Source organism: Salvelinus sp. IW2-2015, unplaced genomic scaffold (genome assembly GCF_002910315.2).
Source record: "Salvelinus sp. IW2-2015 unplaced genomic scaffold, ASM291031v2 Un_scaffold285, whole genome shotgun sequence".
In the NCBI taxonomy this organism is placed as follows: domain Eukaryota; kingdom Metazoa; phylum Chordata; class Actinopteri; order Salmoniformes; family Salmonidae; genus Salvelinus; species Salvelinus sp. IW2-2015.
In genome coordinates, this window is record NW_019942531.1 from 59400 (window position 1) to 75478 (window position 16079).

The window sequence follows — 16079 nt, forward strand, 5'->3', positions numbered from 1 at the left end:
GAAACCTTTGTTTTGCAATTACAGAGATCATACGTTTCCTGTAGTTTTGACCAGGTTTGCACACACTGCAGCAGGGATTTTGGCCCACTCCTCATACAGACCTTCTCCAGATCCTTTCAGGTTTCGGGCTGTTGCTGGGCATACGGACTTTCAGTCTCCTCCAAAGATTTTCTATTGGGTTCAGGTCTGGAGACTGGCTAGGCCACTCCAGGACCTTGAGATGCTTCTTAGGAGCCACTCTTAGTTGCCCTGGCTGTGTGTTTCGTGTCGTTGTCATGCTGGAAGACCCAGCCACGACCATCTTCAATGCTCTTACTGAGGAAGGAGGTTGTTGGCCAAGATCTCGCGATACATGGCTACATCTCCCTTCAATACGGTCAGTCGTCCTGTCCCTTTGCAGAAAGCATCCCCAAAGAATGATGTTCCACCTCCATGCTTCACGGTTGGGATGGTGTTCTTTGGGGTTGACTCATCCTTCTTCTTCCTCCAAACACGGCGAGTGGAGTTTAGACCACCAAAAGCTCAATTTTTGTCTCATCAAACGACATGACTTCTCCCACTCCTCCTCTGGATCATCAAGGGTCATTGGCAAACTTCAGACGGCCTGGACATGGCTGGCTTGAGCAAGGGGCCTTGCGTGCACTGCAGGATTTTAAGTCCTGACGGCGTAGTGTGTTACTGATGGTATTTTTGAACTGTGAGTCCCAGCTCTCTTGCAGGTCATTCCAGGCTGCCGTGTAGTTCTGGGCTGATCCTCACCTTCCTCATGATCATTGATGCCCCACGAGGTGAGATCTTGCATGGAGCCCCAGACCGAGGGGATTGACCGTCATCTTGAAGCTTCTTCCATTTTTCCGAATAATTGCGCCAACGTTGTGCCTTTCTCAAACCAAGCTGCTTGCCTATTGTCTGATTAGCCCATCAGCCTTGTGCAGGTCTACAATTTTACCCCTGATGTCCTTACACTCTCTCTGGTCTTGGCCATTGTGGAGAGGTTTGGAGTCTGTTTGATTGAGTGTTGTGACAGGTGTTCTTTATACAGGTACGAGCTCAAACAGGTGCAGTTAATACAGGTAATGAGTGGAGAACAGGTGGGCTTCTTAAAGAAAAACTAACAGGTCTGTGAGAGCGGAATTCTTACTGGTCGGTAGGTGATCAAATACTTATGTCATCAATAAATCAAATTAATTACTTAAAAATCATACAATGTGATTTTCTGGATTTTTGTTTACGATTCCGTCTCTCATAGTTGGAAGTGTACCTATGATAAAATTACGACCTCTACATCTTTGTAAGTAGGAAAACCATGCAAATCGGCAGTGTATCAAATACTTGTTCTCCCCACTGTATGTATATATAGGTAGAGTTTTAAGTGACTATGCATAGATAATAACAGATAGCAAGCAGTATAGAAGGGGGAGAACCAATGCAAATAGTCTGGGTAGTCCATTTGATTAGCTGTTCAAGCGGGTCCTTATGGCTTGGGGCGAGAAGCTGTTAGAAGCTTTGGTCCTAGCACTTGGCGCTTTCCGGTACCACTTGCTGGTGTGGTAGCAGAGAGAACAGTCTATGATAGGGTGGCTGGAGTCTTTGACCATTTAAGGGCCTTCCTCTGAACACACCTTGGTATAGAGTTCCTGGATGGCAGGGAAAGCTTGGCCCCAGTGATTGTACTGGACTGTACGCACTACCGTCTGTAGTGCCTTGCGGTCAAGAGCCCCAGCAGTTGTCCAACCATGCAGTACCAAATATTAAGTTCTGCTTTTCTGATGTATCAAATACTTATGTCATGCAATAAAATGCAAATTAATTACTTAAAAATCATACAATGTGATTTTCTGGATTTTTGTTTTAGATTCCGTCTCCCACAGTTGAAGTGTACCTATGATAAAAATTACAGACCTCTACATGCTTTGTAAGTAGGAAAACTTGCAAAATCGGCAGTGTATCAAATACTTGTTCTCCCCACTGTATTACCTCAACTAACCGGTGCCACCGCACATTGACTCTGTACCGGTACCTGTGTATAACCTCGCTACTGTTATTTTACTGCTGCTCTTTAATTATGTTATTTTTATTTTTTACTTATCTATTTATTACATAACACTTATTTTTCTTAAAATGGCATTGTTGGTTAAGGGCTTGTAAGTAAGCATTTCACTGTAAGGTCTACACCTGTTGTATTCGGTGCATGTGACACAAATTTTGATCTGAAGTTCAAATCTCGTGCTTCTCTCTGTGGGCTGATATTTCTGCGCGGCAGTCTTGGGAGTACTGTTCGTGTGCGCAGCTTAGAGGGAACATTGGTTATAGGTCAAGTTACTAGATAGATAGGTAGGGTGTGTGTGTAGGTCTTCCTACCTGTTCTGCAGAGAATTGTGTCGCCTCGGGTCGTCTGTCCTCGAGTCTCTGGAGGAGTTGGACTTCACTGGAGAGCCCTACAAAGAGACAGTCATCAACACACCAGCCACTATCTTGCCCTTACACCACAAACACAGCAGGGGTTGGTTCAGTTCGGTTCAACGTTTGCTATGTTGCGTGAAGATTTGCACTGAATGACACGATTCCCCAAAATGGTGCAAACCATTGTTCAACAGCCTTTGAGTTACGTTTGTTCCCGTTTGGGGAGTGTGGCCTAATCAATATGGATGTGACCATTTCAAATTGCAAAACTCAAGGAGCACACCATACACAATCGCTGACTGGGTCACCATAATCAGGTTCTTCAACTGGTCATTCAGAACAGTAGTTTCTGTTGAATTAAATGTTGCATACTGTTCTGTCGTGATGAACGCACCCCCAGCCTTCTACATACAGTCCTGTGCACACTGGCCAGTCGTACACACATGCGCACTCATGAACACACACACAGTTGGCGGAGCATGGTGCTTGTTTGGGTGTGAGAGATTCCCACCGGGGCCACGCATACAAAATATATGCACGCATGACTAACTCCCTTTGGATAAAAGTGTCTGCTGAATGGCATACCTATTTTATATCACACACACACAAATACATTTAACACACCTCTCTGGTGACGCGGCGCTCAATGTAAGCCATGAACTGGGAACTGAGGCTGATGGTTTCTGCTACTTCTCTTCTCCTACCCTCCTCCTCTTCCTCCTCCTCTCCTGTACAACTGTCTATAAAGTCGATCTGCTCCAGCTCTGCCTCTACTACACACAGACAGATAGACAGACAAGACAGATTACACACAAGTTCATAGTAAAAAGAAGCAAGATGTAGAATATACACTGAACAAAAATATAAATGCAACAATAAAGATTTGAGTTACAGTTCATCAGTCAATTGAAATAAATTAATTAGGCCTTGATCTGTGGATTTCACGACTGGGAATGCAGATATGAATCTGTTGGTCACAGATACCTTAAAAAAAAAAAGTCAGTATCTGGTGTGACCACCATTTGCCCTATGCAGTGCAATACATCTCCTTCGCATAGAGTTGATCAGGCTGTTGATTGTGTCCTGTGGAATGTTGTCCAACTCCTCTTCAATGGCTGTGAGAAGATGCTGGATATTGGCAGGAACTGGAACATGCTGTCGTACACGTCGATCCAGAGCATCCCAAACATGCTCAACGGGTGACATGTCTGGTGAGAATGCATTCCATGGAAGAACTAGGACATTTCCAGTTTCCAGGAATTGTGTACAGATCCTTGCAACATGTGGCCGTGCATTATCATGCTGAAACATGAGGTGATGGCAGCGTATGAATGACTTGAACCGGCCTTAGGATTTCGTCATGGTATCTCTGTACATTCAAATTGCCATCGATGAAATGCAATTGTGTACGTTGTCCGTAGCTTATGACTACCCATACCATAACCCCACCACCACCATGGGGCACTCTGTTCACAACGTTGACATCAGCAAACAGCTCGCCCACAAGACGCCATACACATATGCCACGCTGTCTGCCATCTGCCCTGTACAGTTGAAGCCGGGATTCATCCATGAAGAGCACACTTCTCCAGCATGTCAGTGGCCATCGTAGGTGAGCATTTGCCCACTGAAGTCAGTTACAACGCCGAACTGCAGTCAGGTCAAGACCCTGGTGAGGATGACGAGCCCGCAGATGAGCTTCCCCCTGAGACGGTTTCTGACAGTTGGTGAAGAAATACAGTGGGGCAAAAAAGTATTTAGTCAGCCACCAAATGTGCAAGTTCTCCCACTTAAAAAGATGAGAGAGGCCTGTAATTTTCATCATAGGTACACTTCAACTATGACAGACAAAATGAGGGAAAAAAATCCAAAAAAATCACATTGTAGGATTTTTAATGACTTTATTTGCAAATGATGGTGGAAAATAAGTATTTGGTCAATAACAAAAGTTTCTCAATACTTTGTTATATACCCTTTGTTGGCAATGACAGAGGTCAAACGTTTTCTGTAAGTCTTCACAAGGTTTTCACACACTGTTGCTGGTATTTTGGCCCATTCCTCCATGCAGATCTCCTCTAGAGCAGTGATGTTTTGAGGCTGTTGCTGGGCAACACGGACTTTCAACTCCCTCCAAAGATTTTCTATGGGGTTGAGATCTGGAGACTGGCTAGGCCACTCCAGGACCTTGAAATGTTTCTTACGATGCCACTCCTTCAATGCCCTTGCTGATGGAAGGAGGTTTTCACTCAAAATCTCACGATACATGGCCCCATTCATTCTGTCCTTTACACGGATCAGTCGTCCTGGTCCCTTTGCAGRAAAACAGCCCCAAAGCATGATGWTTCCACCCCCATGCTTCACAGTAGGTATGGTGTTCTTTGGATGCAACTCAGCATTCTTTGTCCTCCAAACACGACGAGTTGAGTTTTTACCAAAAAGTTATATTTTGGTTTCATCTGACCATATGACATTCTCCCAATCTTCTTCTGGATCATCCAAATGCTCTCTAGCAAACTTCAGACGTGCCTGGACATGYACTGGCTTRAGCAGGGGGACACGTCTGGCACTGCAGGATTTGAGTCCCTGGCGGCGTAGTGTGTTACTGATGGTAGGCTTTRTTACTTTGGTCCCAGCTCTCTGCAGGTCATTCACTAGGYCCCCCCGTGTGGTTCTGGGATTTTTGCTCACCGTTCTTGTGATCATTTTGACCCCACGGGGTGAGATCTTGCGTGGAGCCCCAGATCGAGGGAGATTATCAGTGGTCTTGTATGTCTTCCATTTCCTAATAATTGCTCCCACAGTTGATTTCTTCAAACCAAGCTGMTTACCTATTGCAGATTCAGTCTTCCCAGCCTGGTGCAGGTCTACAATTTTGTTTCTGGTGTCCTTTGACAGCTCTTTGATCTTGGCCATAGTGGAGTTTGGAGTGTGACTGTTTGAGGTTGTGGACAGGTGTCTTTTATACTGATAACAAGTTCAAACAGGTGCCATTAATACAGGTAACGAGTGGAGGACAGAGGAGCCTCTTAAAGAAGTTACAGGTCTGAGAGCCAGAAATCTTGCTTGTTTGTAGGTGACCAAATACTTATTTTCCACCATAATTTGCAAATAAATTAATTAAAAATCCTACAATGTGATTTTCTGGATTTGTTTTCCTCATTTTGTCTGTCATAGTTGAAGTGTACCTATGATGAAAATTACAGGCCTCTCATCTTTTTAAGTGGGAGAACTTGCACAATTGGTGGCTGACTAAATACTTTTTTGCCCCACTGTACCTTTGCGCAAACTCACAGTTTCATCAGCTGTCCGAGTGTCTGGTCTCAGACGATCTCGCAGGTTAAGAAGCCGGATGTGGAGGTCCTGGGCTGGTGTGGTTACACGTGGTCTGTGGTTGTGAGGCCGGTGGGACGTACTGCCAAATTCTTTAAAACGACGTTGGTGGTGGCTTATGGTGGAGAAATGATCTTGCAATAGCTCTGGTGGACATTCCTGCAGTCAGCATGCCAATTTCACACTCCCTCAACACTGGACATCTGTGGCATCTAAATCTACACATTTTAGTGTGGCCCTTTATTGTCCCCAGCACATGCTGCACCTGTGTAACAATCATGCTGTTTAATCAGCTTCTTGATATGCCAGACCTGTCAGGTGGATTGATTATCTTGGCAAAGGAGAAATGCTCACGAACAGGGAAGTAAATACATTTGTGCACAAAATTGGAGAAATAAGCTTTTTTTGCGTAAGGAAAATTTCTGGGATTTTATTTCAGCTCATGGAACTTGGGACCAACACTTTGCATGTTGCATTTATATTTTTATTCAGTGTATATTTCCACAGATGTAGAACCTAATCCAGACCCATTTGTGCTAACATTCCACTCCTTTTTCCCCCCTCCGAAACCTTTATTTAACTATGCAAGTCAGTTAAGAACAAATTCCTATTTACAATGATAGCCTAGGAACACTGGGTTAACTGCCTTGTTCAGGGGCAGAACGACAGATTTTTACCTTGTCAGCTCAAGGCTTCGATCTTGTAACCTTTCGGTTACTAGTCCAACGCTCTAACCACTAGGCTACCTGCCGCCTTTTACGCCGTGTCATATGCCAAACACTCTGCCATGTCAAGGAGTCATGAGTGAAATGTCTCAGGGAGTGAAATGCTACCACAAACAGACTGGTACCCAGGCTAGAATACAATTGAATAAAACTGTAAATACAGTACATGACACTACAGTTCACACACACAAACAGACATGCGTTGATTCTCACATGTGCCGTTGGTCACAGGATGGGAGCCAGTTGTCCTGTGCTCCTCCCTTTCCCTCCGCTGTCTCTGTTCTTTGGTGATCTCTGCCACACGCAGTGGCAGGTCCGACAACTCATCCGTGGGCTGTAGGTACACAGGGGATGAAAGAGAAAATAGTTGGAGAAAGAAACACATGGAAAGATTAGCTTCTACATAAGTGTGAGTGAAATATGGCACTATCTTGCAATCATAGAACCTGTGCGATTGCCCTTTATTTACATTAGGGAGGACCCCGACTAACAAAAATCGTGGTCGACCGAAAGTCATCTGTTCTTTCGACCAATCGATTGGTCAACATTTTTAAACATGTATTTTTTCATACATAAACACACCCTATGTGTTTTAATAAAACAAACTATACAGTGGTTCTTCCTTTAAAAAGTTGTGTCACACTGCAGCACAGCTTGCGGTATGGTAGAGCATGTTACAGTGCATGACGTCATAGTATTTTACCGTCAGCCATTGTTGCCGTTAATACCGTTAATGCTCATTGAAACCACCAGAGGGCATCTTTGAGGGAGTCTTTATGAAGCTTGCTTACGTTCCTAGATAATCCTACAGAGGTCCATGCAGGCCAGACGTTTTGATTGCTATACCCTATCTGAAAAAGCATAACAAGTTAATTCATTTTGTTGACATGAAGCAACCATAGCTTCAGCTACTATGGCACAGAGAAATACATCTTAAAACATGCCATTCTGTTCTTTTTGAAACAAATTGTCTTAGTATCATGTACATTTTTATGACCTTCCGAAACAAAATATGAATGGATTTCTTTGTGATTGTGTATATTAAACTGATTTATTAGACTGGCGGCTATCCCAACTATTCTACCTCATACCGCACAGCAGACCTTCTTGGAGCTTTGAGGATGAAATGCTCAATAAGTTTTTGTCTTTTAATGATATTTCTCTTAATGTAGGCCTACTGCTAGAGTGTAAAACACAGATATTTGGGTAAATTCAGGGCCAGGTGGGTTCAAGATTTTTATTGAAATGACATGGAGCTGTAGGACTAAGAGACCTGTTTTTATTTTACTAGGCAAGTCAGTTAAGAACAAATTCTTATTAACAATGACGGACTAGGAACAGTGGCTTAACTGCCTTGTTCAGGGGCAGAACGACAGATTTTTACCTTGTCAGCTCAGGGATTCGATCTTGTAACCTTTCGGTTACTAGTCCAACGCTCTAACCACTAGGCTACCTGATGCCCCAGGTAGGCTAGTTTACTGTAGCTGTCTTAACATAACATACACAAATGCATGAATGTAAGTTATCACCCCAGACCGCACACATACATTTCGCCAACGTCTGGCCCATGTATACATGATACATCGGTCTGATGTAGTATGGAGAGCGTTTGCACATTGGCAAGATGTCGCCAAGACGTCGGCATTAGATCTCATTTGCCCTTCAGTGGCTGTTTGGATGATGCATGTCAAAGCTGCTAAATTATACTGGCAATATTAAAAAAACAATATGATTCACATTTGAGTCATTTCACTCACTTAGTGAGCGAATACATTTTTGTACTTTTCCCCCCCCTTGGGAATCGAACCCACAACCATGGCGTTGCAAGTGCCATGGTCTACCAACTGAACTACATCGGAATATCCTAAACTATTAGTGATTTTGTTTGTGGGTAAAATGAAGAGGGAAGATTCAACGTCAAGTTGATTAAGCTATTGCTATACCATCAAGTTCTTAAAGGAACTCCAGCAGAGAAAAGGGTGTGCAAAACTGTCAAGGCAAAGGGTGGAAGAATCTCAAATTTAAAATACATTTTGATTTGCTGAACACTGTTTTGGTTACTACATGATTCCATATGTGTTATTACAAAGTTTTGATATCTTCACTGTTATTCTACAATGTAGAAAAAAAGTAAAAATCGAGAAAAACCCTAGAATGAGTAAGTGTGTCCTAACTTTTGACTGGTACTGTATACAGGATATACACAGAGTGCCTTGGGAAAGTATTCAGACCCATTTACTTTTTACACATTTTGCTACATTACAACCTTATTCTAAAACGGATTAAATGAAAAAATGTCCTCAGCAATCTACACACAATACCCCATAATGATGAAGGGAAAACAGGTTTCTAGAAATGATTCTAAATTAATATCTAAGGGGCAAAACATTTACACACCCTAATTGTACTGTAACCAACAACCATTTCGCCTACGGCAGGAGTACAGTATATCTAAATGACTCTGCCAATAATTACATTTGGAAGATTAGAGGATTCTAAATGAATATCTAAAGGGGCATTTTCCATGAGATATTCTCAGATATACTCACAGATCCTAAGGGGCTATTATATCATTCTAAACCATTAATAATAATCGCTTTCGTTTTCATTTAACCAAGAGTGCGCGAGAAAAGACAATTCTTGAACACGGGGTGAGACATTCTCACTAATTTGTAAATAAAGCCAGTTTGATATTTAGAATGATTTATTTCTGTAGAAATCTAACTTGATTATTTAGCAGACATCACTTGCTTATATTCAGTCAGCACATATCTTAAGAATATCATGGAATATAATTGAAAATTTTTGTTTCTCCATACTTGTCTCTGAGCAGCGCTTAACGGTGCTGAAATAGACGTCCACAGAATATTTTGTTTTAAAAAAAACGACAGTGAGCGATTATAATCTGAATAAAGGCCAAAACATTGCCCAGCTAATAGCCATAATGACGCTGTACAACGTGACCGTGTGTTTGAAAGAGTACTTTCCAGTAAGCAACAATTTGTTTGCATTCATGACAACTTTGTTCCAATATTTCTGTAATTCACTGGTATTTATTCCCAAAGTAATTCGTTATGGATCCATAACTAAAACATCCGCATTTTGAAAGACTATTTTTATCATTATTTTATTAACGAAAGCATAAAGATGCCATTATTAGTTACATTGTTTTAGTTTGAACGTGCAGACTGGCACTAAGAACAGAACAGCAGGAACGTTTCCCTAGTCAGCGCCATTATTAGTGCAATGTCCCTTCAATATTTTGGAGATGATTTCGTTTTCAAATAATGTAAAATGAGCGAGGCCATTCTTGAACATGGGGTGAGACATTGTTACTAATTTGTAAATAAAGCCAGATTGTTATTTAAAAATATTGATTTATGTTTTTAAACCAGAAACCCACAGTCATCTCATGGGTCTTCCAGTCAAGGCCAGCACAGTATTGAACCAGCATCTGTAGCAACACAGCTTGCCCTGCTATCCAGTGTCTTAGACCAATGCGCCACTCAGGCGCTGTACAACGTGACCGGTCGAGAGTGGCCTACAGTACCACAGTAAGAGCAAAATAATCCTAACAAAATAAAAGAATAATACTGAAGTCGTGCACAACTGTCAGCTTCTATTTCAGTTTATGTCACCCATTCATTGTCAGTTAGACACACAGTAGGACCCAAAAGCATAATCAGTGCTCTAACTCCCCCTTGTGCTGGTCTGGAGCAATGAAGTGGTGACGCAGGGTACCGTACTAAACCACTAATTATCTCTAAGTACCGCGGCGTAAGCTCGCAACTTTTAAAGGAGGAGCCACTAACTGCCTGTGTAAGCAACGTCAGCACAAGAACCGTAGGAAAAGCCAGCCTTTTCATGGTGGTTTGATCAATAGGACTGTACAGTTCCCAAATAGAAAAGGACTCCGGTGGTATTTGCAGAAATCCATTCAGGTTTATTTTGTGGCTTTTGGTGAATGCGTTCTAATGATCTAAAGCCGCACTATTGCAACTGCCTGTAAACACACAGTCCAGTTCAAAGTGAATGATGGCAGGCCCTACTGCCTGTAAACACACAGTCCAGTTCAAAGTGAATGATGGCAGGTCTGTGGAAAATGGCTTTGCATGAAGGCCTACTGTAGCTCTGATTGGCTATGGCGCACCAGTCTGCGTAGACTCCGAGATAAATGTTTTTATTTGGTTTTATCTACTGCAGTGTCTATAAATTGTCAAAATGCAGAGCTGCATTCCCACTCTATATTGCTATTTAGAATGTTCACAAATGCCTTAGAATACGTCATTCACAAACATTCTAAGAATTTATGAAAACGTTAATATCTAAGGGATCGCTAGTCAGGGGGAAAAAAATGAATAAAATGCATACAAAGTATCATTCTTCCTGGGAGTGTATATGAACAGATTTATTTTTTCATGTTGCTAAAATGCTATCAGTTACACTTTAAGGACAACCCTGTTACGTGAACTGAATTCTCATTTTAATATGGTGAAACTACTCAATTTAAAATATTTTTTTCTCAAGAAACATCGAACATATAATATTCAAATCATAGTGTAAAAGCAGGTGAGCTGGTTCTACTCTTTGACAATTTTATGTTAGTTTTTTTGTGATAGAAAACTGAGCGCGTCAAGCATTACATATCAACCCTGTTACCCATAGAACGATAGGAAGGAAACGTTAACAATTTACATTTTTATGTGAAGCTTGCATTTAAATTGTCCCTTCCTGTTGCAGACAATAAGCTTCCATTTCCCCTCTCACAAGGGGATTTATGGATGATTTAAGATGAAAAAAGGAATCCTGTTAAGTTCAACCCTGTTACTTTAATGGAACTTAATACTGTACTTTTATTTAAGTATGTGAAATGATATACAGTACCAGTCAAACATCTGGACACACCCACTCATTCCAGGGTTTTTATTTTCTTTATTTTAACTATTTTTTACATTGTAAAATAATAGTGAAGATATCAAACCAATGAAATAACACATATGGAATCATGTAGTTAAGGAAAAGAAGCCAAGTGCTCAGCATATGTGGGAACTCCTTCAAGACTGTTGGAAAAGCATTCCCCATGAAGCTGGTTGAGAGAATGCCAAGAGTGTGCCAAGCTGTCATCAAAGCAAAGGGTGGCTACTTTGAAGAATCTCAAATATAAAAATGTAGAAAAAATATAAAAAAACTTGAATATGTAGGTGTGTCCAAAATGTTGACTGGTACTGTATTTACATTTTTTTTTTACTAAGTTCCACTACCCAAAATATACTCTTTCGTGAAATGACTCAAAAATTACTAGAAAGACCCAGAGTTATTTGTAATCTTACCTCAGTGCCTGACAATCGTGTGTGTGTGTGTGTGTGTGTGTGTGTGTGTGTGTGTGTGTCTCACCTCGTTGCCTGACCATCTCTTGTCTCCACTGTCCACGCTGTTGAAGCCAGAGTCCAGTGCGCCATATGGCCGGCCAGGGTACAGCTCCTCCACACTAAGAGTACAGAAGATAAGACCAACTTTAAGACCAAAACCTGGGTCAAAACACAATGTCAAATGAGTTCAAACACTTGAGCTGTGCTTGGTTTCTTTATTTAAGCCCTGCATAAAACACATCACTAAACAATTATACTATACATATCTACAGTATACACATCAATTACACAATACGAAAACAAAACACCAAAACACGGATATGAAACAAAGCAATTTAGTGAGTTGAAGTACAACGGAATAGTGTCACAAGTGTAAACGCCAAGCTAAATGAAGGAAGAACTTGAACCAGGTACGGTGTGTGTCTAGGCGGAGTGGATATGTCTGTCTGTAATAGTATGGGGACAGGACCTGCATCTATATGTGAGGAAGGGTGTGTGTCTAGGAGGAGTGGATATGTCCTTCTGTAATAGTATGGGGACAGGACCTGCATCTATATGTGAGGAGGGTGTGTGTCTAGGAGGAGTGGATATGTCTGTCTGTAATAGTAGGGGGACAGGACCTGCATCTATATGTGAGGAAGGGTGTGTGTCTAGGAGGAGTGATGTTGTGGTAGATGATGTCTGTCTGTAATACACTGCTCAAAAAAATTAAGGGAACACTTAAACAACACAATGTAAGTCCAAGTCAATCACACTTCTGTGAAATCAAACTGTCCACTTAGGAAGCAACACTGATTGACAATAAATTGCACATGCTGTTGTGCAAATGGAATAGACAACAGGTGGAAATTATAGGCAATTAGCAAGACACCCCCCAATAAAGGAGTGGTTCTGCAGGTGGTGACCACAGACCACTTCTCAGTTCCTATGCTTTCTGGCTGATGTTTTGGTCACTTTTGAATGCTGGTGGTGCTTTCACTCTAGTGGTAGCATGAGACGGAGTCTACAACCCACACAAGTGGCTCAGGTAGTGCAGCTCATCCAGGATGGCACATCAATGCAAGCTGTGGCAAGAAGGTTTGCTGTGTCTGTCAGCGTAGTGTCCAGAGCATGGAGGCGCTACCAGGAGACAGGCCAGTACATCAGGAGACGTGGAGGAGGCCGTAGGAGGGCAACCCAGCAGCAGGACCGCTACCCTCGCCTTTGAGCAGGAGGAGCACTCCAGAGCCCTGCAAAATGACCTCCAGCAGGCACAAATGTGCATGTGTCTGCTCAAAGGTCAGAAACAGACTCCATGAGGGTGGTATGAGGGCCCGACGTCCACAGGTGGGGGTTGTGCTTCAGCCCAACACCGTGCAGGACGTTTGGCATTTGCCAGAGAACACAAGATTGGCAAATTCGCCACTTGGCGCCCTGTGCTCTTCACAGATGAAAGCAGGTTCACACTGAGCACGTGACAGCGTGACAGAGTCTGGAGACGCTGTGGAGAACGTTCTGCTGCCTGCAACATCCTCCAGTATGACCGGTTTGGCGGTGGGTCAGTCATGGTGTGGGGTGGCATTTCTTTGGGGGGCCTCCATGTGCTCGCCAGAGGTAGCCTGACTGCCATTAGGTACCGATATGAGATTCTCAGACCCTTGTGAGACCATATGCTGGTGCGGTTGGCCCTGGGTTCCTCCTAATGCAAGACAATGCTAGACCTCATGTGGCTGGAGTGTGTCAGCAGTTCCTGCAAGAGGAAGGCATTGATGCTATGGACTGGCCCGCCCCTTCCCCAGACCTGAATCAATTGAGCACATCTGGGACATCATGTCTCGCTCCATCCACCAACGAACGTTGCACCACAGACTGTCCAGGAGTTGGCGGATGCTTTAGTCCAGGTCTGGGAGGAGATCCCTCAGGAGACCATCCGCCACCTCATCAGGAGCATGCCCAGGCGTTGTAGGGAGGTCATACAGGCACGTGGAGGCCACACACACTACTTGTTTTAAGGACATTACATCAAAGTTGGATCAGCCTGTAGTGTGGTTTTCCACTTTAATTTTGAGTGTGACTCCAAATCCAGACCTCCATGGGTTGTAAATTTGATTTCCATTGATCATTTTTGTGTGATTTTGTTGTCGGCACATTCAACAATGTAAAGAAAAAAGTATTTAATAAGAATTTTCATTCATTCAGATCTAGGATGTGTTATTTTACTGTTCCCTTTATTTTTTTGAGCAGTGTAGTATGGGGACAGGACTGCATCTATATGTGAGGAAGGGTGTGTGTCTAGGAGGAGTGGATATGTCTGTCTGTAATAGTATGGGAACAGGACCTGCATCTATATGTGAGGAAGGGTGTGTGTCTAGGAGGAGTGGATATGTCTCTCTGTAATAGTATGGGGACAGGACCTGCATCTATATGTGAGGAAGGGTGTGTGTCTAGGAGGAGTGGTTATGTCTGTAATAGTATGGGGACAGGACCTGCATCTATATGTGAGGAAGGGTGTGTGTCTAGGAGGAGTGGATATGTCTGTCTGTAATAGTATGGGGACAGGGCCTGCATCTATATGTGAGGAAGGGTGTGTCTAGGAGGAGTGGATATGTCTGTCTGTAATAGTATGGGGACAGGGCCTGCATCTATATGTGAGGAAGGGTGTGTGTATGCGTGGGAATAGTATGTTTACTGTATTATGTGACTGTGAGGAGGAAAGGTACGTAAAACTGTATGAGAGTAGCAATGCAGGTCTGGATTAATTAAAAACGTCTGAGTTGCGCGGTAGGCCTACCTGTAGAAAACCGTAGTAAAACGCTTTGCAACAGAAAATGATTTGCAAGGAAATTGAGAGTTTCTTATTGGACAAATTCAGGTTGGGCCATCCCTGTTTTGACCTGTTTGCTTCTGTTTGGTTTCTAGTAAATACACCACTGGGATTCAATGAGGATGTTTTGTACATCTGGGTGTGAGCAAGGTTGGTATGGTACATCCCATTCTCAACTCAATGGATGAACTCCCTTTTTCAGCTGCGCTCCCTTCGTAAACTCCACCCAACCTTTCCCTCTTTCTACCTTTTGTTTTTACCACTCCCTCACTTCCTCTATATCTAAATTTTTTCATCTCTCCTCCCCAAACTCTGGACAGTGACCAGTAGAGTACCTTTGAACATTTACAGAGGGCTCAGAGAGCAAGAGAGATTGTAGAACAGAACAGATCGATATCATATATATATATTATTATAGATATAATATTATTATAGATACAAGCAGAGATGTCGACAGAGAAAGACAGGAGCAGGGAGATGCAGAGGAAAGAGTGACCCCTCTTTCTGCCTCCCTCCAGCTGCTCCTCTGCACACAGCTGCTTCCAGGGCTGGCCTCCGCATTATCAATGGCAATGGAAGCGTGTGTATGCGTGTGTCTCACCAGGATCCGAAGGCCAGGGGTCTCCTGTCGTAGTCTGGGAGATCAGGTGTAGTCTTGCTGGCCTCATTGTTCAGATACTTAAATATATGGATCATCCCCTTTATACAAATCTGGGAATGGCAGGGAAAGAAACCCATGATAAACAATAGAAGGAACAGTTTGACTAGGATATATTAACACATTTGTGTGGTGCAGGTCATAATTCCATAATCAGGCTGAGAGTTGAAGTGTTTACTAGTCACTGACTAGGAGCAAAAGGTGTATTCGTATCGTGGTGAATGAATGTATAGTTAAGCGTGTGTTACCTGTGCGGGTGGGTTCTGTAGTGGGTTGTTGTCCAGCACGATGCTCTGTAGGTGGCGCAGGTTGCGGTAACACACAGGGATGGACGTCACCTTGTTACAAGAAAAGTCCAGACGCACCAGTGGCAACGCAGCCAGCTCTGTATGGACATAGGACACAGCTCAACTATAACCCCTTATAGTCGATGTCATCGCCCCGCAAAAATCTAATTAGCAAAATAAAACATCTGTCTGGTTAAGCTAGATATATGTTTTTTTGCACAGCCAACTTCTGTCTGTAGTGTCTGAACAGTTTGTGCTACACACTAATATGACCCCTCTAATGAAAGGTGTTTTGCTCTAGGATGCCCACAACTCGTCTGAAGGTAGCCCGGTACCAGTTTGTGCTACACACTAATATGACCCCTCTAATAAAAGGTGTTTTGCTCTAGGATGCCCACAACTCGTCTGAAGGTAGCCCAGTACCAGTTTGTGCTACACACTAATATGACCCCTCTAATGAAAGGTGTTTTGCTCTAGGATGCCCACAACTCGTCTGAAGGTAGC

At 42.9% G+C, this 16079-nt stretch overlaps 1 protein-coding gene across 1 annotated transcript in view; it reads right to left on the reverse strand.

The window, feature by feature from the left end:
- The window catches only part of LOC112068229 (DISP complex protein LRCH3-like), a 90259-nt gene that overhangs the window by 41690 nt on the left and 32490 nt on the right, over positions 1 to 16079 (reverse strand). The window contains exons 5-10 of the mRNA XM_070438074.1: positions 15537 to 15673; positions 15232 to 15341; positions 11853 to 11946; positions 6672 to 6792; positions 3028 to 3176; positions 2362 to 2438 (exon numbers count right to left, since the gene is read on the reverse strand). Of these exons, the coding sequence (XP_070294175.1) occupies positions 2362 to 2438; positions 3028 to 3176; positions 6672 to 6792; positions 11853 to 11946; positions 15232 to 15341; positions 15537 to 15673 (688 nt within the window). The remainder of the gene's footprint in view (positions 1 to 2361; positions 2439 to 3027; positions 3177 to 6671; positions 6793 to 11852; positions 11947 to 15231; positions 15342 to 15536; positions 15674 to 16079) is intronic.